This window comes from Chionomys nivalis, chromosome 23, assembly GCF_950005125.1.
Source record: "Chionomys nivalis chromosome 23, mChiNiv1.1, whole genome shotgun sequence".
Taxonomy (NCBI): Eukaryota; Metazoa; Chordata; class Mammalia; order Rodentia; family Cricetidae; genus Chionomys; species Chionomys nivalis.
In genome coordinates, this window is record NC_080108.1 from 29,180,384 (window position 1) to 29,207,559 (window position 27,176).

Sequence of the window (27,176 nt, forward strand, 5' to 3'; positions counted from 1 at the left end):
ATAGTAAAAATGGCAATTCTACCAAGGGCAATTTATAGATTCAATGCAATCCCCATTAAAATCCCATCAAAATTCTTCACAGATCTTGAGAGGACAATAATCAACTTTATATGGAGAAACAAAAAACCCAGGATAGCCAAAACAATCTTATATAATAAAGGATCGTCTGGAGGCATTACCATCCCTGACCTCAAACTCTATTACAGAGCCTCAGTATTGAAAACAGCTTGGTATTGGCATAAAAACAGAGAAGTCGATCAATGGAACCGAGTAGAAGACCCTGATTTTAACCCACAAACTTATGAACACCTAATTTTTGATAAAGGAGCTAAAAGTATTCAATGGAAAAAAGAGAGCATCTTCAACAAATGGTGCTGGCAGAACTGGTTGTCAACGTGTAGAAGAATGAAAATAGATCCATATCTATCACCATGCACAAAACTCAAGTCCAAATGGATTAAAGACCTCAATATTAGTCTGAACACACTGAACCTGATAGAAGAAAAAGTTGGAAGTACTCTACAACATATGGGTACAGGAGATCACTTCCTACGTTTATCCCCAGCAGCACAGACATTAAGGGCAACATTGAATAAATGGGACCTCCTGAAACTGAGTAGCTTCTGTAAAGCAAAGGACACTGTCACTAAGACAAAAAGGCAACCCACTGACTGGGAGAAGATCTTCACCAACCCTGCAACAGACAAAGGTCTGATCACCAAAATATATAAAGAACTCAAGAAACTAAACTTTAAAATGCTAATGAACCCAATAAAAAAATGGGGCACTGATCTGAACAGAGAATTCTCAACAGAAGAAATTCAAATGGCCAAAAGACACCTAAGGTCATGCTCAACCTCCTTAGCGATAAGGGAAATGCAAATTAAAACAACTTTGAGATACCATCTTACACCTGTCAGAATGGCTAAAATCAAAAACACCAATGATAGCCTTTGCTGGAGAGGTTGTGGAGAAAGAGGCACACTCATTCATTGCTGGTGGGAATGCAAACTTGTGCAACCACTTTGGAAATCAGTGTGGCGATTTCTCAGGAAATTAGGGATCAACCTACCCCAAGATCCAGTAATACCACTATTGGGAATATACCCAAGAGATGCCACATCAAATGACAAAAGTATCTGTTCAACTATGTTCATAGCAGCATTGTTTGTAATAGCCAAAACCTGGAAACAACCTAGATGCCCTTCAATGGAGGAATGGATGAAGAAAGTGTGGAATATATACATATTAGAGTACTACTCAGCAGTAAAAAACAATGACTTCTCGAATTTTGCGTGCAAATGGATGGAAATAGAAAACACTATCCTGAGTGAGGTATCCCAGACCCAAAAAGAGGAACATGGGATGTACTCACTCATAATCGGTTTCTAGCCATAAGTAAAAGACATTAAGCATATAATGTGCGATCCTATAGAAGTTAAATAAGAAAGTGAACCCAAAGAAAATCATATAGTCATCCGCATGGAGAGGGGGAAGTAGACAAGATTGCAGGGCAAAAAATGGGAACTTGCGGGTGAGGTGGCATGGGGCAAAGGGGAAATGGGATGAGAAATATGAGAAGGGGAGGATGGGAGGAGCTCGGGGGATTGGGATGGTTGGGATATAGGAAGGATGGATACGGGAGCAGCGAAGTATATATCCTATCTAAGGGAGCCATCTTAGGGTTGGCAAGAGACTTGACTCTAGAGGGGTTCGCAGGTGTCCAGGAATATGTCCCCAGCTGGTACCTTGGGCAACTAAGGAGAGGGAACCTGAAATGACCCTATCCTATACTGATGAATATCTTGCATATCACCTTAGAACCTTCATCTGGCGATGGATCAAGGTAGAGACAGAGTCTCAATTTGGAGCAACGGTCTGAGCTCTTAAGGTCCAAATGAGGAGCAGAAGGAGGGAGAACAAGAGCAAAAAATCAGGACCACGAGGGATGCACCCACCCACTGTGACAGTGGAACTGATTTATTAGGAGCCCACCAAGGCCAGCTGGTCTGGGACTGAATAAGCATGGGTTGATTCCGGACTCTCTGAGCATGGCGGTCAACGAAGACTGATGAGAAGCCAAGGACAATGGCACTAGGTTTCAATCCTAATACATGAACTGGCTTTGTGGGAGCTTAGCCTGTTTAGAAGCTCACCTTCCTGGACGTAGATAGAAGACCTTCGTCTTCCCGCAGGGCAGAGAATTTGGACTGCTCTTCAGTATCGAGAGGGAGGGGGAATGGTGTGGGGGGAGGAGAAGAGGAGTGGGGATAGGGGGAGGGGAGTGGGGGGAGGGGGCAATATTTGGGAGGAGGGGAGGGAAATGGGAAACGGGGAGCAGGTGGAAATTTTAATTAAAAAAGAATAAAAAAAAAAAAAAAAAAAAAAAAAAAAAAAAAAAAAAGACTATGAGGACTTTTCAAGTTGGACTACATACATTTTGCATCACGAGATGGCTATGAGTTCATGGGGTCCAGAGGCCAAATGTGGTGGTTTGAATGAGAAATGTCCTCTGAAGGAGCCTGTAGCTCAACATGTGCACAGTGACAGAAAAGTAGCAATTCCACCCCCTTAACAGATCCACAAATGAATTAATGTCAGGTGCAAAGGAAATTCCTGGTTCCCAAATTCTGGTGGTTAGACAAAAGTCAGCATTTCTCAGGAACTTGCTGGTTCTTCTCTACCAAAAGAGCCATTTCCCTGACCCCTGACAGAGGAACCTACCTATGATTTCTATTAACAGGCCAAACTGCAGGCAGGCCTCCAGTCTCCCTCAGTATCACAAATACGGAGCTCTTCTCCCCTTCTCCAGCTCAGGAGCTCCCTCCTCCCCAGCTACTCCTTTCTCCTTTATGACCTGCTATTTTGGCTAAGCACTTTCTTTTGCCCCTTTTTCTGGGTCTTCTCTTGGTCCTCTTTGTCTCCCTCTCTCGCTCTCCCCCCACCTCCATCTCTATGGCCAGGTCTAGTCAGCTGGTCATGTTCAGTCTACTCTCTCTCTCTCTCTGCTCTAGACTCTCCTGGATGTCTCTGGCTATTCTCTCCACACATCTACAACAGAAACCTTCTGCGTAACCATACATTGGTGTGGTTGTGCTGTTGGTTTATCCAGTAAACATATGATGTGTTGTGAGATGGAGCAATAGCTCAGGCTGAGGGCACTTGCTGCTTTTGCAGAGACCCAGGGTTTGATTCTCAGCACCCACATCGAACAGTTCACAGCTGCCTCAAGCTTCAGTTGTAGAAAAACCGATGCCACCTTCTAGTGTCCTTGGGCACTGCCTGCATGCAGTACACATAAGTATACTTGGGCACATACACACACATAATTTTCTTTGAAGAAAAGGGCTCTTTATGTAGCCGTGGCTATCCTGGGACTCACTGTGGAGATCAGGCTGGCCTTGAACTCAGAGATCTGAAGGTCTCTGCCTCCTGGAAGCTGAGAGGAAAGATGTGCACCACCATGCCCAGCTTACACATGAATGAAACAGAAAGGTGACACAGTGGGATAACGTAGTACCCGAAAGGACGTAAGAATCCAGGCAATGGGAAAAGTCAACACATACTCAGCTAGAAATGTCACTTTATTTTAAAACATATACAGGGTAATAAATATTGGAAAACTTAATAGCCTTTTTATTACATAAGGCAATTATAACATGCTATGACTACTTCTATGAAGCAAAATATACGCAAGTCTTAGACACTGATTATTATGTATGTGAACTAACTGGAAACATTTTCCCCTACTACGTTTATGTGGGGGAAAAATCTTTTATGCAACCAACATTTGATGCTCTTTTTGATCTCCGTTTCTTTCTCTCATTATATTAATTTCATGATGAAATAAAAATTATCCTCTTAAAAAGGAAACAAGGAACACAACTAAAGAGCCACAGCTTCAAATTTTTGTAAAGTGCACAAACACCTTTGGAGTGAAATGCAAGGTCTTCTAACAAAGGAAATCTGAATTCTTCAAGGAGACTCTTTGGCATTAGTGTTTAGGGAGCTCCTGACATTTTCCTGGAGTCAGACAATTCGGCATCAGGGCTAAGGTGCGTGGAAGCAGGAAGCTCTACCTTTCTCATGACAAACTCAAGGCAACAGAATCGATGGGGCACACATGCGGCACAGAAACCAAAGTAGAACATAAAGGAACCATCACGCTGTCATAATTTGATCTTTCAATGGTTTTCTTTTTGAAGTCCATGTTTTATTTCCTCACTGTACAACAAGATGAAGTCTTACCGAATCACACAAACTTTATACCCAGTGTTCCCTTTAGCTGTTTGGCGCTCAAGGCTCCACACGCTTCTGGCTTTGCCAGCAGGCTCCAAAGTCCGCAAGCTGAGTTTCGTCACACATGTTCCAGAGCAGTTCTCAGCATCGTGCTCCTACCTACCATTTCCAGAGTACGACTGAAAACACTCTCAGTTCAAAATCCATCAACCTGAAGAACCTGCCCTCAACATTCGAGGTAGAAAAACTGAGGCACAGGAAGGTTAAAAAACTCACACATATTTTCACAAATCGGGAGAATATTGGGAAAAGAAAAAAATAAGTCCTCTGGATCTGAAGAGATGGCTTAGTGTTTAAGACCATTTGCTGTTTTTGCAGAGGACTTAGGTTGGGTTCCTAGAGCCAGTGTGGTGATGAACAAGCAGTATTAGCTCCCTCTTCTGGCCTCAGCCAGTACTGCATACAGGTGTTGCACATACATACATGTAGGAAAATGCCCACACAACCATGAAATAAAAATAAATCTTTAAAATGAATAAATAAATCCTCCCTGAATCCATGGCCTATGACTATACTTTTAAATTACTTTGGGTACATTTGAATTAGATGTTTATTTACATGGTCATCTTTTTCTACAGAATATCAATTTTTTAAGTAGATATCTTTTGATGCAACAGTTATTACTTTTAAAAAATATTCTTTTGTTGTATTTGATAACATAATAAAAATGTGTTTGACAAAAATGAGTAGTGATATTGGACCAAATGCTCATTACCATCCCTATAATTCTTAATAATATATGATATGAATCTTGCCAGATGTGAAAAATCACTTAAGAGCTAAATAACAGATTCTTAAGATTCACCAGTAACAATTGTCATGTGGCAAGGAGAAATACAAAAAGTTTAGGCCTGCTGTGTGGTGAACTGGCTTGTAATGGGATTGGTGTGCCAAGTGGCCTTTTGTCAACTCAGCAGAATCTAGCCATGAGTAAGTAAAACCAAGGAAAAAACGTGGCTATGTCCTTAGAAAGTCTGTGCTAAGGAACTAATAATACAGCTTTGGTCCCTGAGAATGCTTAACACCAAGATTCTCCCCCGTCCTGTTTAACAGATGAACAAGCTTCTTGGTGTCAGACACACTGAGAATACGTCCTTAGATTTCATTCATACAGTCATGAGGTCTTTCTAAAGGTCACGAGAATACTGACCAAGACCAAGTAGGCGTCAGAGAGGAACTCCACTCTGCTAGATCAGTGTAGAGTAAAAGCATCACTGCCAACAAAAATTATAATACTCAGGAGGCCCAGTGTAATGACATATGCCTATAATCCCAGCACTGAGATTGAGGAAATACGAATGGGAATTCAAGGTCAGCCTGGGATACATGAAATGACCCCTTTTAAGGGGTAAAGAGAAAGCAAATTATACAACAGGGCAGTAGCCTATGCTCATCCATACTTGTTTCCACAGACCATCTGTTTTTCCACATCTAAAAAGCCCTGCATCCTAGTACTTGACAGACGCCTGGAGACCAGTTTCTAAGAGTCCAGCACAGCATTTACCAGCAGCTGAGCTGTGGGGACAAAGGAAGGCCTCTGTCTCTGCACGTCTGATTACGGGTCTATCTAAAGCAGACACGAGCAGGCTAGGGTGTAGCTCCAAGGTAAATCTCTTGCCTAGCACACACAATGCTCAGGATTCAACTTCCTAATACCACAAAAAGAAATAAGGAAACAGACATGAAACTTAATGAAGGAAAACATCAATGTATTGTTTCTGTGATGAGCTGGAAATAATAAAATAAAGCAGAACAAAATGGCGTAAACAGTAGAACTAGGACCCTATTGTTGAACACACAGCAGCCACATGGATTTTACTGAGATTCTAACAGCAGCAATTGTGATGATAGCCTTAGTGCTAGCTAGGACACTGGAAAACAGTTCTTCTCCAGAGGTCCCAGTGTGGGCAGTTATGCCTTCCTCCTCAAGAACCTCCACAGATACAGCCTTTGTGCAGACCGGAAAGATGCTCCAGATGGCGTCCTGCATCTGGGTTCCAGCAGGAATGCCTCCCTGACCCTACACTGATCAATACTTAAAACAGAAAACAACCTTTTCAAATGTAAAGATGTTTATGAGCAAAGGCATTGCCCGAGTAGAAAAGGAGAGAAATGGCCTAAATGTCTTCCAAGAGGAATTCTCTAAATCGCTACCAACAGTTCTTATTTTGATGATTTTAAAGACCTGAAAAAAGTATACAATTGGCATGTTTTCTTAAGTTTTATCAGAAATAAGACCCCATAAATTAAAGTGTTTCCTACTGGAGAAACCAGCAAGAGGTTCCTTTGCATTCTAGACTTTCCCCCAAAGATCTTATGTGGGAATTCTACTTTCTTTTGCATTTCCAAGTGAAAACTGAATTTATAAAACAGTAAGTATACATATATGTGCACTATGTTAAATCTAAAAATTGGACCCGATTCCTGACAGTTACTAGGACATTATTCTCAGAGCTGAAAAGCAATGAGTTCCTCTGGAACAAAGGCAGAATCCTGCTGAAGCAATCTGCCGACTAGATGGAGACCTGGGTGATCTCCCTGTTCTAGAACTTAGGGGAACGATTAGTACTGTGAAATTTTGATTGACACACAAAATACCTTTGGATATTCATAATGTATAATCATGGATTAAAATCTCAGGTACATCAACAGATGCATTTAAACTAAGCTCCATAGTAAGCAGCAAAACAAACAAGGTAATTTCCACATTTTAAGTGTCTTCCTTATACTAGTATAGCCATATTATTACCTCAGAAACCTTAATATTAAAATTATATCAATCCTGCTGTATAACACTTTCCGATTATGTTCTGTTCAATAAATTAAGGTTTATATTCCTAATAATACTGATGATTAAAAAAATTCAAGAGCTTTTACAAAAGAAGAATGAACTTGAACATTTACTAACTACTGCTTCACGCAAGGTTGTCAATTGTTTAAATCATTTTGTTGCTGTTCTTCACAATCAATGACTAATATACCCAGGTCATCATGCATACTTTCAGTTCATTGAATCTGACAAATGAGCCAGACAACCAGATTCCTTTATGTTAAACTATTATTTTATTTACCCTTTTTGTTCTATAGTTCAGTGAACTAGTCTCTGGGTCTTTAGTTTAGAAATGCCCTTTTGATATGGAAAAGCACATTTTTGTCTTAGTGAGAAGTTCGATTGGGGATTATTAAAACTCATGTTCTACCTTAGCTACTTTATCCACCCCATTTTTAAACTTGGCACATTCTATTCATATAAAACAAAGCATGTGGAATATATAACATCATAATATGATGCTATAATGTATCACTTTGTACCTTGCTCCAATTTAATGCACAGGGAAGGCTACTACGGATGGAAGAATGATTTCTAATCTGAACCACTGCATGATTAACAGTTATTTCCCATGTAAGAAGGTTGTGTTGTTTTGTTGCTTGTTTCTGGTGTGGGGTATCAAACCCAGGGTCTTGCATACAGTCAGAGCATTTAATAAGATGTCTGGTAAGAACATGAAGAAGTTCTACCATGTCAAACAACAAGAAGGCGAAATTGTTCTCACCTTTGCTAGAAAGCCCCTTTGAAAGGATGTATGCATTACCCTTTGTAGAAGCAGTCCTGATACCCGTTCCTGTTTGGAGGTACTTTGACTAAACTCTTGTGGGATGTACTTGACAGACACTCTCCAATTTAACAACTTGACTGCCAAGTTTAATAGTTTATTTCTTCTGAATGGCCACAATGCCTCCTCAAACAGAAAGCAGGTAGTTTTTCATAATGGATCCAAGGAACATAGGTTAAATGTAAATAAAAAATCTCTCTGAACTTCATCAGTTGTCCTTAATTGGACAATGAAAGAGAAATGGGTCACTTTGCAATCTTTTTCTGTGTCTGTAGTTTTCATTATCTTCCACTGAAGATACTGCTTTTTCTAACTGCTTTACATTATCTATGATTAGAACACATAACACATACACAGCAAAAGTTAAATTAAGTCATTCAAATGATAAAGGCACTAATATCGATTTGAGCAATTGGAAAGTCACCCTGTCAACGGAACCCTGCATCCCCTCATGAAATCCTCTCTCTCTGCCCACTACTGTCTTGGGGACCATGTCGGAGAGTCAGGTTGTTAAAGGACTGGAAACAACTCAATTCATACACCTCTTATTTTGAGTAAGCTACCTGAATGCTATACATGCTTAACACAAAGACAAAGTCAGTCACGCTTACTGTAGACGGCCAGGTTTCACAAGTTTCTTCCTTTCCCAAGGTTTTAGGTAAGAATGTCTGCTCCCCTACGTGGACTAACTAGAAAGACCTCACCCTTATTATCTGGTTAAATTATGTTAAAATGTTTTTAAACAAGTAATTAGGAAAGCTTCTAGGTTAATGGAAATGAAAACGGGATTTGTCTCAGCAGAGTTTATACCCAGACAACCATTGGGAGCCTGGTGCGGGAGAGATCTGGACCCCACCTTGGTGCGAAGCAAGGCTCCCTAGTGTTCGTTCACTAGATCATTAGTGCACAGGCAACTCTCACTGAGTGTCCTTTCTTCTGGACATCTAGTCAAAACCACAGACCCCCTCCGACGCCTGTTCTTCACACCCTCAACCCGTGGCTGCATCTTAGTCTGTTTTCATATTGGATTTGTTCATCTCCCCAAGGTTGAAATTGAATTCTTTGAACACTTGTATAAGGACAATTCCCACGGAGACAGTTGTAAATCCACAGGCCATGCCCAAGAAGTCCACCAGGCCCACATTGCTCCACTCCCGGAAGAGGATGGCTGAAGCCAGCAGGACCAGCGTGGTAAACACGACGTAGTAGATGGCCCCGAACACAGAGGAGTCGAAGCACTCCAGGGCCTTGTTGATGTACCTGAACTGGACGATAATGCTGCAGCCCAGGACAGCCAGGAGCACAAGGCACAGGCAGAGGGCCCTCTGACTGGATGGATTGTTGTGCAGGATGTCTTGGGCCGCCAGCCCAATGCCCTTGGTGGAAGGCACAGTGAAGCTCCCCAGCAGGGAGCAGATGCTGATGTACACCATGATGTTGGTGGGCCCGTGGGCAGGCGCGATCCAGAAGATTAGCAGCAGCAGCATGAGCAGCACAATGCACAGGTAACCCACAAACACTGCAAGACAGACGGGAAACCGTGACCAGGGGCGCTGGCCCGCCAGACACCACCCTCTCAGATGGCAGAGCTGAGCCAGCTTCTGATCCCTTACCAGCCACCCCTTCTGTCGGGGAAGAGAGATTAGGCAAGCACCCCACAGCTCCAGCCTGATCAGTATATCCACTAGGACCATTCCACAAAAACTCTTCTCATCATCGCTGATCATGTGCACAGTCATAGCAACCGGGAATGTGGCTCAGTGGGAGAGCACTCGTCCAACATCCTTGTGACCCTCAGCATCGTAAAAAGCAATGTGTAGGTCCAAGCCATCGCAGCCACAAGGATGACATTAGGCCAGAAGAGCTGTTTTCTTTCTCAGGGACGCCTGTGCCAAGGAATCTTTGCCTTATGTCCTTTTCCATTAAAGACCTCATGGTAATTCTGCCTTTGCATCACCCTATCCAACCAGGCCATAGCTACCCACCACCCTTCAAATGGATAAAGGGGTGTTCTAATGAAAAAAGTGACCCCCAGGTCTCCAAGTCTGGAGCAGCTGAAGAAATTGTGATCAACCCCATTGATAGAAAGCCCTCCTGGGCTCCCAATAAAAACGTGAAATCCTGCTCTTAACGACTGATGTCTATAAGATCTACTCTGTCAGTATCATCAACAACCACAAAAACAGGTTTAAAACAAAGCCGGTCACATGATGGACTTTGTGTTTTCTTACAGACCGGGACTTATCTTGTCATTCTAACTGGTCTGGAACACCTAAGCTCAAAGGATTCCCCCCAACTCAGCATGTGTATGGCTAAGACTGGAGGTGCATGCCACCGCTGCACCCAGCCACGGGATGAGTTCTTCCTTCAGAGTCAATTCCAAGATACCTACCAGACAGATGACGCCAAGGGCGTGACAGAGGACATATGCTAAAGTGAGAATAATCTTAGTGTGCCGGGTCTAAACCCACACAACCTTTAGGGCAATGGTTCTCAATCCCTTTGAAAGGGTCGAACCCTTCCTTAAGGGTTGCCTAAGGCCATCGGAAAACACAGATATTTATATAAGATTCACAACAATAGCAAAATTACAATTATGAAATAGCAACGATAATAATTTTATGGTTGGGGTCACCACTCCATGAGGAACTATATTCCAGGGTCACAGCGTTAGGAAGGCTGAGACCACTGCTTTAGGGCACATGTGCAATGGGTGTGAGTGGGGTACAAAGAGCACACACAACCCTAAGTTATTCTCTGTCCTTCACAACTTCTGAATGTCTTCTTGGACTTCCATGTAAGAAATCTAGTTACGATGACCCGAACTAGAAACAGAACAAAGTAGTCCTTGTACATTTTTCATGCATATTAAAATTTTCGCACATACAAGTTCCATGTGGGCAGAGATGATTGTTCTTTCTGTGGTTGGGACTTCAAGAGCAAGCCTCCATTTCAGAGGGTCACACCACCGATAGTGCTCACACCGATGGCATAACATCTCCTAGAAGCTTAGATCTACAACTACCCCATTTATCCAACCCTCACATTTTGGGTGGTTCTGCCAACTTCAATATACCTTTTGCTATAGCTGTACTTGAACACTAACCTTAGAAGGTAGAATCCTGCTATATTTATTATTTATCATATATTGACTACTTTGAAGTCCCATGTACAAGGCTGTCTTTCACAGCTGGACTTCACAGATCTAGAAAACAGCTCGAAATGCAAACCATTCAGTGCAGGCAGGCATGCAAGCAACCAGGCAGAGGGAGCTCAGGCCCTCAGGAGTGAGAAAAGAAAACTATTCAGCCCTGCACTGGAGGTAGACTCGGGAAAGAGTCAACCGAAGGATGGTTAAAAGCTGTCCAAGAGGCTCACCTAGAATCTGGCAAAGTGGCAGTGGAGGGCAGAAGGACCGGCACATGTAAGCACAGAGTACTGCCTGATTGTGGGACAGGCTTGGGGGTGTGAGGAGAAAATCCGAAGGGGGCTGAGCGTGAGTGAGCAGGCGAGGGATCCTCAGTAGTATGAATGTGATCTCATGTGTGAGGTAGATACTAAGAACCTTGAAGCTGGAAGGGACAAAATCAGATGACAGAAGGGTCTCTGGAATCGAGAAGGGTGAGGCAGCAGGAACTGAAAGCAAGGGTAGTGGAGGTTAGCAAAATCAGGTCTCACCACAGGCAGCCGTGAGAAGGACAGAAGAGATAGCATAGCTATTTGGGTGGAGAAGGGAAAAGAGCACCACCCACATGGGTACTTGGACAGCTGCCTCAGGAGCTGTGTGTTAGAATACAGGATTCATATGCAGGAAAACCTCTTTATTTTCCTGTGCTCAACCTGCCTTTCTCATTTCTCAGATGCCCACAGATTTGAGACTTTTCGATCTGTGTTTCACCATTGTCTTATTTCAAGGAACTATATATATGAAACTTACATCATGGATATACTATCTAGCCATATTTTGTCTTTAAATCTGTCCTTTGCGGGGTTGGAGAGATGGCTCAGCAGTTAAGAGCATTGCCTGCTCTTCCAAAGGTCCTGAGTTCAATTCCCAGCAACCACATGGTGGCTCACAACCATCTGTAATGGGGTCTGGTGCCCTCTTCTGGCCTACAGACATACACACAAACAGAATATTGTATACATAATAAATAAATATTAAAAAAAAATCTGTCCTTTGCATATTAAACAAGTGCATATGTTTCCTCTCCAGGGCACAAGCTTTTGCTTTCTGGAATGAAGCTGCCAGCACAGAGAACGTGCACATCATCGCACGCTCAAGAATCTCCTTTCCTTGCTGTGGTGTTCTGCATCTTGTCTAGGGTCTTGCCATTCCAGCAGTGAAATACATACCCCAGTCTACTATTCTTTCTATAAATATCTTTACAGGACATTTCCTCTGAGTTTTCATCTCTCAATGTCAGGCATCATGTATTTTTTTTTTAAAAAATTACTTTTGGGCTGGAGAGATGGCTTAGAGATTAAGAGCATTGCCTGCTCTTCCAAAGGTCCTGAGTTCAATTCCCAGCAACCACATGGTGGCTCACAACCATCTGTAATGGGGTCTGGTGCCCTCTTCTGGCCTGCAGGCATACACACAGACAGAATATTGTATACATAATAAATAAATATTTAAAAAATATTTACTTTTATGTAAACTGGTTTTTTTGCCTGCATGTGCATCTGTGTGAGGGTGTCAGGTCCCCTGGAACAGGAGTTGCAGACAGTGGTGAGCTGCCATGGGAATTGAGCCTGGGTCCTCTGGAGGAGCAGTCAGTGCTCTCAACCTATGAGCCATCTCTCCAGCCCTAGGCATCATATATTAGGGAGCTTGGAAATATAATAAAGTCTGGTTTAAACTTCCTCTGGGGCAAAAATTAATCGTGTTGTTTGTGCCTTTAGAAACAGAGGGAAGGAGGGAGGGAGGGAGGGAGGGAGGGAGGGAGGGAGGGAGGGAGGGAGGGAGGGAGGGATGGATCTGTGCCACGCAAATACCATCAGCACTGAGTGGATTTTGTAGGTTAAAAGAAGGTGCACACAATTGCGAGGGTGAAGAGATATGGGAGGGGCTGGAGAGAAGGGATGAGGGTAGATGTTATCAAAGTACCGTGTTTTGTTTTAGATTTTTTTCATGTGTACGAGTGTTTTACCTGCTTGTATGTCTGTGTACTGCTTACAGGCCTGGTGCCTGAGGAGGTCAGAAGAAGGCATCAGACCCCAGGAACTGAGTTACAAATGACTGTGAGCTACCATGTCAGCGCTGGGAAGAATCATACCTCACTCTGCTGGGAGAACTACAAGGGCGCTTAGCCTCTGAGCCATCCCTCTGGCCCATCGAATTGCATTGTGTGTACATACAAGAAATTCTCAAAAAAATAAATATATCAAAAACATCTTAAAGTCAACAACACAACATAGCTGGACGTGGGTCCTATGCCTGCCATCTCAACAGTCAAGTGAGGAGGACTGCTTCAAATGTGGGGCTACCCAGGGCTACATCACAAGCACCAGGCTAGCCAAGTCTGCATACTGTGACCCTGACTAGGAAAAAGAAGAGGAACAGGAGGAGATGGATGAAGAGAAGAAAGAAATAAAACAAAGAAGAAAAAAGGAGGGAATGAAAGAAAGTAGCCAGACCATACCATTTTATATTTTCTTAATATTTTCATGATATCTACTTATACGTAGGACTGGAGAGATGGATCAGCAGTTAAAAATTCACACCAATTTTGTCTCAGTACCCAAATGGAGATGTGTATAACTGAGTGTGACTGGAGTCCTCATAGGGTCTGACACCTCTAGCCTCCAAGGTCATCTACATACATAATAATAAAAATGATAGCCATAATTATATATAAATGAATTACAAATGCATAAGTAAGTTGGGATCTCAACATAAGGGAATCATTCACACTCATCAAAATGGACTGGAAATATGGCTCAGCGGTACAATGCTTATTTAGCCTGCACAGGCCAGGGTTCATTAACTCCCAGCACAGGGGTGGAGAAGTAACCTATGAATATTTTCCTTTGGTAATCATAGGAACCCATTGGGCACTCTTGCCTACTCCACAGAATGGTCTATTTTTTTAATGCCTTTATACTCTCTATAAAGAGTATATGCATACTCAGAAAATACTTTGAATTTGATGAGAGTAAGTCAAAATTAAAATGTGAAATGTTTTCAGATGGTAGTCTGAATGAGAATGACCCCCCCCCCCAGGCTTGTATATTTCAAGACTTGATCCCCAGTTGGTGGAAGGATGAGGAGGTGTGGCCTTGTTGGAGGAGGTGTGTCCCTGAGGGCAAGCATTGAGGTTTCAAAAGACTCAAGGTGGGCTGGAGAGATGGCTCAGAGGTTAAGAGCACTGACTGCTCTTCCAGAGGTCCTGAGTTCAATTCCCAGCAACCACATGGTGGCTCCCAACCATCTGTACTGAAATCTGGTGCCCTCCTCTGGCGTGCGGGAATGCATCGAGGTAGAATGTTGTATATCTAATAAATAAATCTTTAAAAAAAAAAAAAGACTCAAGGCATTCCCAGTTAGCTTTCTCGGCCTCTGGCTTGTGAATCAAGACGTGAGCTCTCAGCTGTTCTGGCCAATATTCCTTTACTCCCCCATCATGGGCTCTTAACCCCTGAAACCATAAGCACAATTAAATGCTTTGTTTTATAAACTGCACTGGTAACAGTGTTCTGTTAAAGCAATACAAAGGTAACTAAGACAACAGGGAAATAAAGCCTTAGCTATCGTCATTTTGAACGCTCTAGGGAATCCAGCCAAATTTAGAGGAGCTCTGAAAACTGGGTAGACTTGTACTCACGGCCAGCTGACGTGCGCACACAAAATAAACCACCAGGCAAGATCTGTGGTGACAAACCCTGGCGGGAGGTGTCGGGATGGAGTAGGATCCTGAGCTGTCTGGATTCCTCAGGAAATAGACAGGCCATGCGGTAGGAGTTACCTGGATTGGTCAGCTTCTCCTCCAACTCGGCCTGACTTGTCACACTTTCGGACTTCGGGGAATGGATAATCAGCACGACAGAACCCGCACAGCTCAGCAGACACCCCAATTTGCCCAAGATGTTGAGTTTTTCCTTCAGAAGATAAGAAGCTAAAATGGACCTTCAATTAAATAAAAGAAATCATTACAGTTTAAAACAAACTCTATGACTTGTTTCTGCTAATTAAAGATACTTTATCTAGAAGACTTGTATTTTATTTCTAGATGTATTTTATTTCCATTAAGGTTTTTTAATGTTTTTATTTGTATTTTGGCACTGAGAATCTAATACAGGGTCCTGAACATGCTTTAACACTGAGCAACATGTACACCCAGCCCGGCATTTAGTTTTTACAAATAGAAGAACTAATTTCCCATCAGAAATTTATTGAAGTGTTATTTCAACTCAATTGGGTTTTTGTATCATTTTCATGCATAGCAATGCGTAGTTTATAATATCTTAACTCATATTAATGTATAATGTCTTAATTACCTCGCAGATAAAAGAAAGTTTTATGATTGGCCACAAACTAAAAATATCCCTTTTTTATTTATAAAAGCAAACAACACACATACACAAAAACCAAAGAAAAATGCAAAAATACTAACAGTAACCAAAGCATGATCGACAGAATATAGTGGTTATTTTTCACAAGTACTCAAAACTTAAAAAATAAAGTACTACATTTTTAGATAAAAATAATATATAAATTCATAAAACATCAACATGTTTCTTCTCTTATTTCCCTTTAATGTCAATATAAAACCTGAATTGGAAATACCGGGCTTGCATTAGGCAATTCCTATATTGCTGTTATCTATGCTGGAGACATTCAGACATGAACAACCAGGAACAGGGTGCAACAGGTTCACAGATGTACTGGGTTATTTTCTTTGAAAAATAAGGCCCCGGACAGGATCACCGCTGAAGCTAAGACTACAAAGCTCATGAAGAGGCAGGAGAAACGTCCCTTATCCTCACCAAAAGGAAGTGACAGCAGAAAATTAACAGGAAGAGACGTACCTAGACTTATTCGATGTATATTATCATTTGTAATTTTTAGGGTAAAGAAGACAATGTGATGGGATCTCACTGTGCAGCCCAGGTTGGCCTGGAACTCATGGCAGTCCTCCTGCCTCAGCCTCCCAAGTCCTAAGTCATGAACTATACTCAGGTTTATAAATATCTATCAAGAGCTAGGCATCCCAGCATGCCCAGCGTCATCAGAGAGGGAAGGAGGAGGTCTAATGTGAATGGAAATACAAGAAAGTAACGGAACAGACATGACAAAAACAGAAGAGAGGGCTATCTGGGGGGAATGAGAAACCCAGCAAGGGCAGGGTGGCCTAGATAGCGTAGTACGTGGTAGATAAAAGAACAAAGTCCAGTGGCAGGTATGTGTGAAAGGGTCATAATGAAACCGATTACTCTGGGTCCCAACCAAAAAATTAATTAAAAATATTTAAGAACAAAACCCAGACAAAAATTTAAAGAAATATCAACACCAGATGGTTAGAACTTAAGTATTGTCTTCGGAGGAGAATGGAACAGCAGGGGAATAAGGGACTAAGTGGCTGTGACGAGGCTCCTCTCCACACAAGGAGGAGGTAGGGAGCAGGTCACAGGTAAGCGAAGGACCATGTTTTATAAATTGCCTTGATCAAAGTGTCTTATCGCAGCAATAGAAAAGTAATTAAGATTAGGGTCAATGTTGCTGCCCTAAGAATCAGGAATGAGAGAAGGGGGAGGGTCACAGGAAAAAAAAAACAGACCCAGGTTTGCCTGGGACATCTGTCAGACCGTGCCATGGCTGAAAGGGGCCACCATGAACAAAAGCAGCAGGACCGTGAGCCTGTGCCACAAGGCCAGACCCCGCCTATCATACCACAGAAGACCAGAATGCAATAGCTACTTGGTTATTGATGAGCTATAAGAATTTCGTATACCAAAGGATGAGTTTCTTATCATACACATAATTTGAAACATTTCTCTTCTATTCTGAATTTTCTTTCTTGATGTTAACCTGTGAAACATGGTTTTGAAACATTTATTTGGTGGGTATGTTTGTGTGTGGACACGTGTGTGGGCGTGTATTCTACAGTATGCATCTGGAGGTCAAAGGACAATTCACGGGAGTCTGTTCTCTTCCTGTACCTAGGACTGAACTTAGGTCATCCAAACCTGATGGGAGTAAAGATCAGGTTTGTCTTTACCTGCTGAGCCATCTTGAGGGCTTACTGCTTATTTAAAATGTATTCTTTATCAGTTTCATACAAGATACAATGTATCTTGATTATGCCTCCCCTACTCCATCCCGCACTCATCCTGGACATCCCAAACATGTCTGCCTCCTACTTTCAGATTTCAATTTTGGTATCTGGTTTGTTTTTCCTTAGTGTGATTTTTGGAATCAGACTTAAATACCCTATTCCCTGATTTAAAGAATCACAGTCATTTAAACTGTTTTCTTCTAAGAGTTTGCCAGTTTTAGCTCTCTGACGTATTTTGGGTTACTTTTCGTGTGGTGAGGCAGAGGCAACGATTTTAAATATTTGCATGCTGGTCTCCCGTTTGTTGGCACCATCTGTTTTGTTTCTTCACTCTGGCAGAGTTGGGGATCAAATTTAGGACCTTGTATGTGCTTAGGACAACACTGAGTACCATTGGTGAACGGGGACACAAGAGCTCCAGCCCCAGCCCTTGAATGCCATCCTGCAGAAAACCTATTCTTTCGTACACTGGTAGCTCGGTATTCCTGGCAAGAAGCCAACTGACTATGAGCGGATCCTTGCACTCCCAATCCTATTTCACTGATTTGCACACCTCTCCTTAACCCAGCAACAAGTTTTGATTATTGTAGTTTTTATTTGATTTGAGATGAGGGCTTACTGTGAAGCTTAGTCCCATCTCAATCTCGAAATCGCCATGGGTCAGGCTCCCAAAAGCTACGCTCAGAGGCATATACACAACGCTCGCCTTGAGTACTGGATTTTAAAAGCGGCTTTGAAATTCCTCCAGCTTTCCTTATAGTTTCAAGATTGTTCATTTATTTATACTTTTTTCCATCTGCGTATAAATTTTAGGGACAGGGTACCAATTTCTATGAAGAATTCAGATGGGACTTTGACAGATTAATCTGAGTATGATCATGGTAATATTATTTTTCTGGTCCGTAAATGCAGGTCCTTCACTACCTCTGCCTTAAACCCACGCAGAAATATCTTTTGGCACTCACCCCACTTGGCGACTGTAAAAGACTCCCACAATTTTCAGAGAGTGGCTGCCCTTCTTTTGTGCAGCTTATTCTCATTTCACTTACTTTGGTGAGTCTGGATATAAAATTTTTACTTTTACTAAATATTTTATTTGATATCCATACATGCAATATGTTTGGGTCCAATGCAGTCCATGTATGCTCTCCTCTGTAATTCTTCCCCACCTTTTCTCCCCTGCTGTCCTATTTCCAGGAGAGTAAACAGCATCAGATTCATTGACAACCACGAATAAACCAGAATTCGAAATACAATAAAGTGAGTTCTTTACATAGAAATACATTTAAAGAATTTTGGGTGGTGGTCCTTGACTTTGATCCCATTACTCCAGAAGCAGGGGGATCTCTGCGAGTTTGAGGCCAGCCTGGTCTACAGAGCAAGTTCCAGAAGAGCCAAGTCTACACAAAGAAACCCTGTCTCAAAAAAACCCAAACCAAACAAAATGAAACAACAAAAAAAGAGAAATACATTTAAAGAATTAAAGTGAAAATATGAATTCTTGAGTACAAAAGACCTATTTTCATCAACAACTTTATTTTTTCCTTTTTTTTATATATTTATTTATTTTTTGGTTTTTCAAGACAGGGTTTCTCTGTAGCTTTGGAGCCTGTCCTGGAACTCCCTTTGTAGACCAGGCTGGCCTCGAACTCACAGAGATCCGCCTGCCTCTGCCTCCCAAGTGCTGGGATTAAAGGCGTGCGCCCGGCAATAACTTTATTTTTTAACAGAAACATTTATAACAAAAGGCTTTTTCTTATGTAAGTTGAGTATTAGCTATCAAAAGAGAATGTCAGTTCTCACCCAAATGGTACTCCAAGGGCACCCAAGGGAGTCACCAGGACTGTAGGGACCGCAGTGTAAGCTAGGAAGTTCCCAATCTGGCCAACAGCCACTGTCAAGAGAATCACAAGGATACTGTTTGCCATTACCAAGCTTCCTTACCATGATCAAGATTTTGCAAGACTCTGTTCAGAAACGACTTACTTTGCATCCTTTCTGAGAAAGCAAACAAAATCCCACTGGCAGGACTTCTTAACTGGCCTGGGGAGTAGCCTCAACTCTATGGAAACAGCCCCAGCCTCACCACAGTAACAAGTACAATACTGAATATATTTCCATTGTTTCAGTTCTATCTTAAAATACTTTTTACTTCTACATTCTTAATTTACTTGTTTTTAGGCAAAATGTAGCATAAAAGTAGCACACGGGGCACCACGTAATCCTTGGGCACATACGTGTGTTGTGTACTATTTCAATCATGTTAAACATAACTACCCACTCAAACGTTCTTCATTGCTTTATGGTACCAACACTCAAACTGTGTTCTGCTATTTTTATGATATACACAGTTGTCCCATACCTAGAGACACACAATACAGTAGCACACTGAGGAACCTTTAATGCTTTTCCCTGCAACTTAATGCCCAGTGACCAATCTTTCCTCCACAAGTTGTGCAGATCTTCCCAGCTGCCTTCCAGTGACCTCGGACCTCCTTCAGTGTGAGGAGCTGGCCGGAGCTGGCCGGAGCTGGCTGGAGCTGGCTTGTACAGGACTCCCAGGGGCTCCTCTTAAACAGGGCTTAAAAGGGGGTTCCCCAGTGAGCAGACTCAGCCTCAGCTATGAAGCTTTTTGCTTAACAGACAATATATATGGCAAATCATATTTTTTTTAAAAAAATTATAGTTTATTTTAAATTATAGCACGTGATCTTTAATCTATCCTTTGCGTCAAGGAACTTCACTGTTAAATCAACTGTGCTCACAGAGGAAGACAGGCTCAACATGCACAGCAGCAAACGCACCAGCTCTGCTACAGAGGAAGGAGAAACTGCTTTAGTTTCTCCATGCCCAGGGCTACTGATGTAGGGAGCAGCCGGAGCCTCTGCCTCCTCCTCCCAGGTCACCTGTCCCACACTTTCCCATCTACTCCCTCTCACCAAAGGGAAGGACAACAGGAAAGAGTGAATCTGAGTGGGAGGTACGGGATGACCTTCAAAGTCATACTTTCTTGTCCCTTCCAGCCCTGCCCAGGTAAATGACCGATTTTAGAAAAAATTAAAAGACGAGAATCTGCACTATATAAAACACTTACTTGCAATCGTGCCGGCCCACCACACAATGTCCGTTAAGTAGGAAGTACCTATAAAGAAAATGAGAAGAACATTAGAAAAGTAGGTTTACGTGTGTGCGTGTGTGTGTACACATGTGTGTGTGTGGTGTATACACATGTCTGTAGGAGTTTGCATACCTGTGCACATGTTTAGGCCAGAGAAGGGAATCAAGCACCCCACTCTATTGCTCGATTTCCTTATTTCCTTGAAAGAGGGTCTCTCCCAAAACCTAGAATTCAATTTTTTGTTAGGCTGGTGGTCAGCAAGCCCCAGCAATTCACCTGTCCGTGCTCTGGGGTTACAGATGCTCATGAAGCTGTTCCCAGATTCATACATGAGTGCTAGGAAATAAACTCAAGAGCCTCGATAATTGCACATCAAGCATTCCTACCCACTGACGCATCTCCCTGGCCTTTGGAAGCAGGTTTATAGACCATAAACTATATACGAGTGCTGGAGAGATGGCTCAGAAATAAAGGGCACTTAATGTTCTTGCAGAGAACCCAAGTTCAATTTCTAGCACCCACCCCAGGCATCTGACAACCTGTCTGCAGTTTCAGCTTCAGGAGATCCAACATTGTTCCAGTCTCTGAAGACACCTGTACATGCCATATGCCCCCAACAAACACAGAGACATGTGTGTGTGTCTGGGTGTATGTGACTAAAAAATTGCTTAAATCTTTTTAAAAGGCAGTATATGTCATTCAGTAAGAGATTTACAATAACACTTAAAAGAGAATCTTTCACATAAAAACTAAATAATAATAAGTAAAAAAAAAAAAAGAATGACTATTATCTTGCTTATTTACCTCCTAAGTAATCTTTACCAAAGGGTGAGAAGTGGCCAAATGGAGGGAAGTTGTGGTTGGGTGCTTTGTTTTGTTTTTCTCAACCAACACAGGCTGACTCCAAAGACAACTTGCTCATACATTGGTTTTCTTTGGCTAAATAAGTCACTACCTAAAATACAAATATTCTTGGGACTTTCTACCCTCTTATCCTGCCTCATGGGGACTTCTACTTTAAAGTTGTGTTTATCATTGATATGAGTGGGGTTCTTTTTTCCTCAGACCTTAAGGTGATTGTCAGGTACAGAGGAAACTCCATTTCCCCAAATTCTGGCAGTTAGACAAAAGTTAGCCTTTCTCAAGAACAAGGGGAAAATGTATGCATGCATGTGAGTGTGTATGTGCACTCGCATGTGTGCGTGAGTGCATGTGTGTGCATGCACATGCATGTAGATGTAGATGTACATGTGTATGTAGAAAGAGAGATCAGCAGACAATTTCTGGAAGTCAGTTCTCTTCCCTCACCATAAGCTGCACTGATTTAACTCATCTCTTTAGGCTCACAATAAATGTACATTAACCCATGAGTCATCACGGGGACTTCTCAAATTGGAGCGAATGAATCTTGAATTACGAGATGGCCAAGGATGGGGTGCTGTGTTTGAATATGAAGTGTCCCCCCCAAAAAGCATGTGTTCGGACACTTGTCCCAGCTTCTGGTGCTGTTGGAAAGATGTGCAACATTAGGAAGTGGAGCCTTGCTGGAGGACGTTTGTCACTATGAATGTGTCTTACAGTTTAACAGCCTGGTCCTCTGCTTCCTGAGGGCAGCCACACGTTGCCTTATGCACCTGTAACCTTGTCTTCTGTGACATGATGGACTGGACTCCTTCTTCCACTGCAAGGCTTATGAAATAAACTCTCCACTACGTTGTTTCTTGAAAGGAATTTGGTGACATCAAGTAGCAGGGCGGCTACCAGCAAGGACCACCCACAGTGCAACTGTTGCCCACAGCAGGAATCCTGTGAGTTAACAAGACCTATAACACGGTAGAGGGACAGATCCCAGAGGCACCAGGATAAACACATGAAAGAAGCCAATATGAAGGGGAAACTGGAAGCTTTCCTGAACACTGGATACATAAGTAACAAAACCACATCATGGCAAAGAAAGCACAATACGGCTGGGTGGTAGTAGTGTAAATTGGTAATCCCAGCACTCAGGAGGCAGAGGCAGGTAGATCTCTGTGAGTTCCACGACAGGGAGAAACTCTGTCTCAGAAAAAAGAAAGAAAGAAAGAAAGAAAGAAAGAAAGAAAGAAAGAAAGAAAGAAAGAAGGAAGGAAGGAAGGAAGGAAGGAAGGAAGGAAGGAAGGAAGGAAGGAAGGAAGGAAGGAAGGAAGGAAGGAAGGGGAAAAAAGGAAGGAAGGAAAAAAGGAAGCAAGCACACATGCCCACATAATACATAAATGACCCATAATGGTAACAAGGGCCCAATCTTGATCTCTTCTGGAACCTATACCTGGGCCCAGCTAGCTCTGCCTCATTTCCAAGTTCGTTTGTTTCTGCTATCTAAGGAATTATCTCTTTTCCCATTCCGTGTGTCTTTGTCCAAATCACTGTTTGCAGACTCAAGAACCTGGCAGTTTCAGCAGATGTGCTCTGAGCCTGGAACCCCTGACAACTGGGCAGCTGGGAGGAAGCAGGAAAGGCTCTCAGTGCTCTCTTCCTGAGCTGAAGTACCTACCACAGCACTATTCTCTCCTTCTTCAACCACTTGGAAATGGCAGAAAAGTGCCAAAGAGCACTTGATTAGAGTCCAGGGAGTCCAGACTCAAACACACTTTTCTCACCTTTTGCTTCCACGGTGCCCAAGTTTGGTTCCTAATGCTATGATAGAGACCATCACCAACACCAATGTGTAGAGGAGAGCTTATTTGGCTTACATTTCCCAATCACAGTTCATCACGGAGAAACAACAGAGCAGAAACTCAAGCAGGAATCTGAAGGCAGGAACTGAAGTAGACACCAAGAAGGAAGAGAGACTACCAATTTGCTCTTCATGGCTTACTCAGCCTGCTTTCTTATACAGCTAAGGACCACTTGCCCAGGGATGGCACTCCACAGTGGGCTGGGCCATTCTACATCAATCATTAATTAAGAAAATGTTATACAGACTTACTTACAGGCCAATCTGATGGAAGCATTTTCTCAGATTAAACTGGTAAGTGGTTAGTTATGTAGGAGAATACACTGGTAAATTCATAGACGTTATAAGATACCTTCCCAAGGACTTATGCACACATGGATCTGCCAATCACCCATAGGCATCCAGCTGGTCATATGGCCAACAGAGATGGTGATGGTCACATGACCAGTCATGGTGGTAGCATTTCCGTGAGTACAGTGTTGATAAGCGGCGGGCACATGGTGACTCATGGTCCCCCAATGCTACAGGATCCTCTGAGTAATGCCACAGCCCCACACTTTCTCTTACACCACTGGTGTTCACCTGTTCACCCCCACTCTTTCCTCCTTCCTGCTTCCTGGAGGCCACTGGAATGACAGGGAATGTCAGACTCATACAGGACTCAGAGCCAGCCATTCTCATCTGCACCCTCCCCTGGAGATAATTCTCCAGGGCCTACTCCTGACCCCACATTGGGGAGGGGCAACTCAACCCTGGCGTCTGTAGGTTCCCAGCACCTGCCTGCTTCACAAGCTGACACTACCTGGTGACTCCTAAATGACCTTGCTCCCCACTTTCCTACCACCAGGCTTTATTTACTTCTGCTCTGTCATAGGCTACATTTCTCAAATTCTCCTGTTATTCACATTAGGATATGGATATAATTTCCCAGGTAATAAGACATCACTGTAGGGATGACGTCTAAGGAAAGCATTCTGCTCACTGGCATTGAATGGCCATCTAAAAGCAAGAGCCTTAGTCGTGCATGCAAGCAAGCTGCCTCTCTCCACCTAGCCGTCTACAAACTCGAGTGGGCGAGCATTCCACCCAGGTGAAAGAACCTCAGTGCAGAGACTTTCAAGAGGTAAACCTGGAAGGACTGGAGATTAAACCTGGTGTTTCTAACTGCACGGCACCTATGGTCACACTCACCCAGAGATGCCCAGTTCAAGGGACCAGAAAGAGAACACTCTGACCCATTGGATCTCCTTGAGGACTGGAGGAAACAAAGGAAACATTGCTTTCCCATGTCAGAAGCTCTGGTACTTGTCTTTCCCGCCTCAGAATCTTTATGGGAAATCTGCCTTCATTTCCCTTGGACATTACAACACATCTTCAATAAACAAAGGAAGTTTGATCCTGAGAACATACATGAAAAGAAGTTAATATTTTACTGGAACACCACAGGCCTCAAAACAAGCGTGGTGATGGGGAAACCCAGCCAAAGGATACAAGTCTAGACTACAAATAACATTCTGCTGCCAAACTGATTCTGTGGGAATCAAGGGAAAAAGTCTGAAGGGTTGTAGTTCAGCCCCTCGCAATGCTCTACCAGGAAAGGGGGCTTCTTTAATGCAAAAGACCATCCCTGTTGGTGTCCAAACCTTGTTTTTCAAAAAGAACACCAGAGAATACATAGAGACCCTGTCTCAAAATAAACAATAGGCAATGGGAATCAGTGAAATATCTTCCCCCATTCCATAGAGGCCCATCCCTACAGCCATAATCTCCCATTTATTCCAAATTACCAGCGAAAAGGGCAGAAGCCCTACAAGTCATACAAAGTGAGGAGCCTAGACTAGTAGGGAAAGTTTGAGTTCCTTTTCAAGCGGAAATCTCCAACACAAGAAACTGGGGAGCATTTCTGAGGAACATCCGAGTTTACAACTTATTTCTGGACCTTTACCTCATAAACTTACATGAAAAGACTTCCACTGATGCCTGCTGACTTGCTATATCGCGGGAGGAAAACAGAATCCTCAAGGATACTTTAACAAGGCACGCAAACAATGTATTTGGTAAAGTTCTAATGCCCACCTCCAGGATCAGGAAACCACGAGCTGGGGTTCTAAATCCTCATCAGGGAATCATAGGTAGAGGTGGATGACTACCACCTCGCTGCAGGAAGGAGAAATGAAGGAACTATGATGACATCAGAGAAGATACTTGCAGGAAGGAAGAAAAGCTTGCCCTTTCTCCTAACAGGCTAACTGAGGCTTTTAGGAATTCACCAACATGGACCCTACAGTCTCCACAGTAGACGCTCTTGGGGTCAACATTTTATTAGCCACTAGCAGCAGACTTTAAAGAACACCTCAGAAACTGGAGATGCGACAACACATCCATCACACTTAGCTGTTGGACACGGCTCTTCGTGTTTAACAGTCAAGGTCTAGAGGAAGACCAAAAGGAACAGATGATAACACTTTGCCCTTGAAGGCATTAGCCAGGCCTATCTGTGAGACCCACAGAAGCCTCAGAGATTTCCAGAGAGAGAGGGGTGGGGTTTAGGCCATTGGGCTTCTAAGAGCACCAACCGCAACCTCCCCCTCTTGAGTCTTCAACAAGTAAGGACCCAGAAGTCTAACATTGGAAGTGGACTGATGCTGTCTCAGAGAAGGAAGGACCCAACCACCAACATCATGGCCACCTTATAGGGCTGAGAGTGCCCAGGGAATGGGTTAGCTCCTGATCCCTGCTGAAGTACCTTGAATTATCCTTGAATCAGGGTAAGGAGACTAATCTGTCATAGGTAGTGAAGCCACTCACTTGATCCTTATCTTTCCCTGGAAACATATCTTCCTGATCTACAGATATTGTAGGGGCTACAAGGAACCCCTTCCAAGACAGTACTTTACTGCCTCCGGCACCTCTCAATTTGAAGCCCAGGTTTTTAATTATATGTTCCTGACAGTCCCTCAATGTCCTTCTCCCATCTGGGAGGAGACTTTGTGAGCTACCTAGGGGCAATCTTGTGATTCTGGAGGTGCTTTAGAGCTATGATAACCCTAGCCTCCAAAGCAGCCCCATGAAAGTGAACCTGGCTGTTTGGGATACAAAGATCCCTGGTTGAACTAAAATTTCTTGGTCCAGTCAAAATCCACTCAAAACCTGTGCTAAGCTTTCCAATCAAAACAGATCCATTACAGAGGGAAGCTGAATTAGAAATCAGCAAATCATTAAGACTTTTTTGCCAGGGGATGGTGACAGGACTTTAATCCCAGCACTCAGGAGGCAAAGGCAGGCAGATCTCAGTGAGTTTGAAGCCAGCCTTGTCACCAGAGTGAGTTCTAAAACTGTCAGAGATACATACAGACACCCTGTCTCAAAAACAAAACCAAAAAAAATTAAAAATTAAAAAATATTTTATATAACACATCTTGCTGGTCCTCTGTGAGTTTCCCTGTAAACCCCTAATCCTCCTGGAATGTAAGGCAAGGAGAGAAAGCCAGACAAAGGGAATTACAGCCCAATCTCACTCATGAACACTGATGCAAAAATAATCAATAAAATTCTAGCAAACCCCAAATCCAAGAACACATCAAAAAAAATAAAAATTGTCCACCATGATAAGTCAGCTTCATCCCAGAGATGAAGGGATGGTTCAACATAAGAATCTGTCAATGTAATCCATCATATAAATAAACTGAAAGAAAAAAATCATGTGATCCTCTCACTTGATACTGAAAAAGCCTTTGACAAAATACAACATCCCTTCATGATAAAGGTCTTGGAGAGAGCATAAAAAAAAAATCAGTAGCCCTCCTATACACAGATGATAAATGAAGGAAATCAGAGAAACATCATCCTTCACAATAGCCACAAATAGCATAAAATATCTTGGAGTAACTCTAACCAAACAAGTGGAAGACCTGTATGACAAGAACTTTAAATCTTTGAAGAAAGAAATTGAAGAAGATACCAGAAAGTGGAAAGATCTCCCGTGCTCTTGGGTAGGAAGAATTAACATAGTAAAAACAGCAATCTTACCAAAAGCAATCTACAGATTCAATGAAATGTCCATCAAAATCCCAGCAAAATTCTTCACAGACCTCAAAAGAACAATACTCAACTTCATATGGAAAAGCAAAAAACCCAGGACAGCCAAAACAATC

At 42.7% G+C, this 27,176-nt stretch overlaps 1 protein-coding gene across 1 annotated transcript in view; it reads right to left on the reverse strand.

Annotated features, from left to right (window-relative positions):
* Positions 1–3,572: 3,572 nt before the first annotated feature.
* The window catches only part of Nipa1 (NIPA magnesium transporter 1), a 31,297-nt gene continuing 7,693 nt past the window's right edge, over positions 3,573–27,176 (reverse strand). The window contains exons 2-5 of the mRNA XM_057756195.1: positions 20,286–20,333; positions 18,995–19,085; positions 14,882–15,042; positions 3,573–9,432 (exon numbers count right to left, since the gene is read on the reverse strand). Of these exons, the coding sequence (XP_057612178.1) occupies positions 8,921–9,432; positions 14,882–15,042; positions 18,995–19,085; positions 20,286–20,333 (812 nt within the window). The 3' untranslated portion in view covers positions 3,573–8,920. The remainder of the gene's footprint in view (positions 9,433–14,881; positions 15,043–18,994; positions 19,086–20,285; positions 20,334–27,176) is intronic.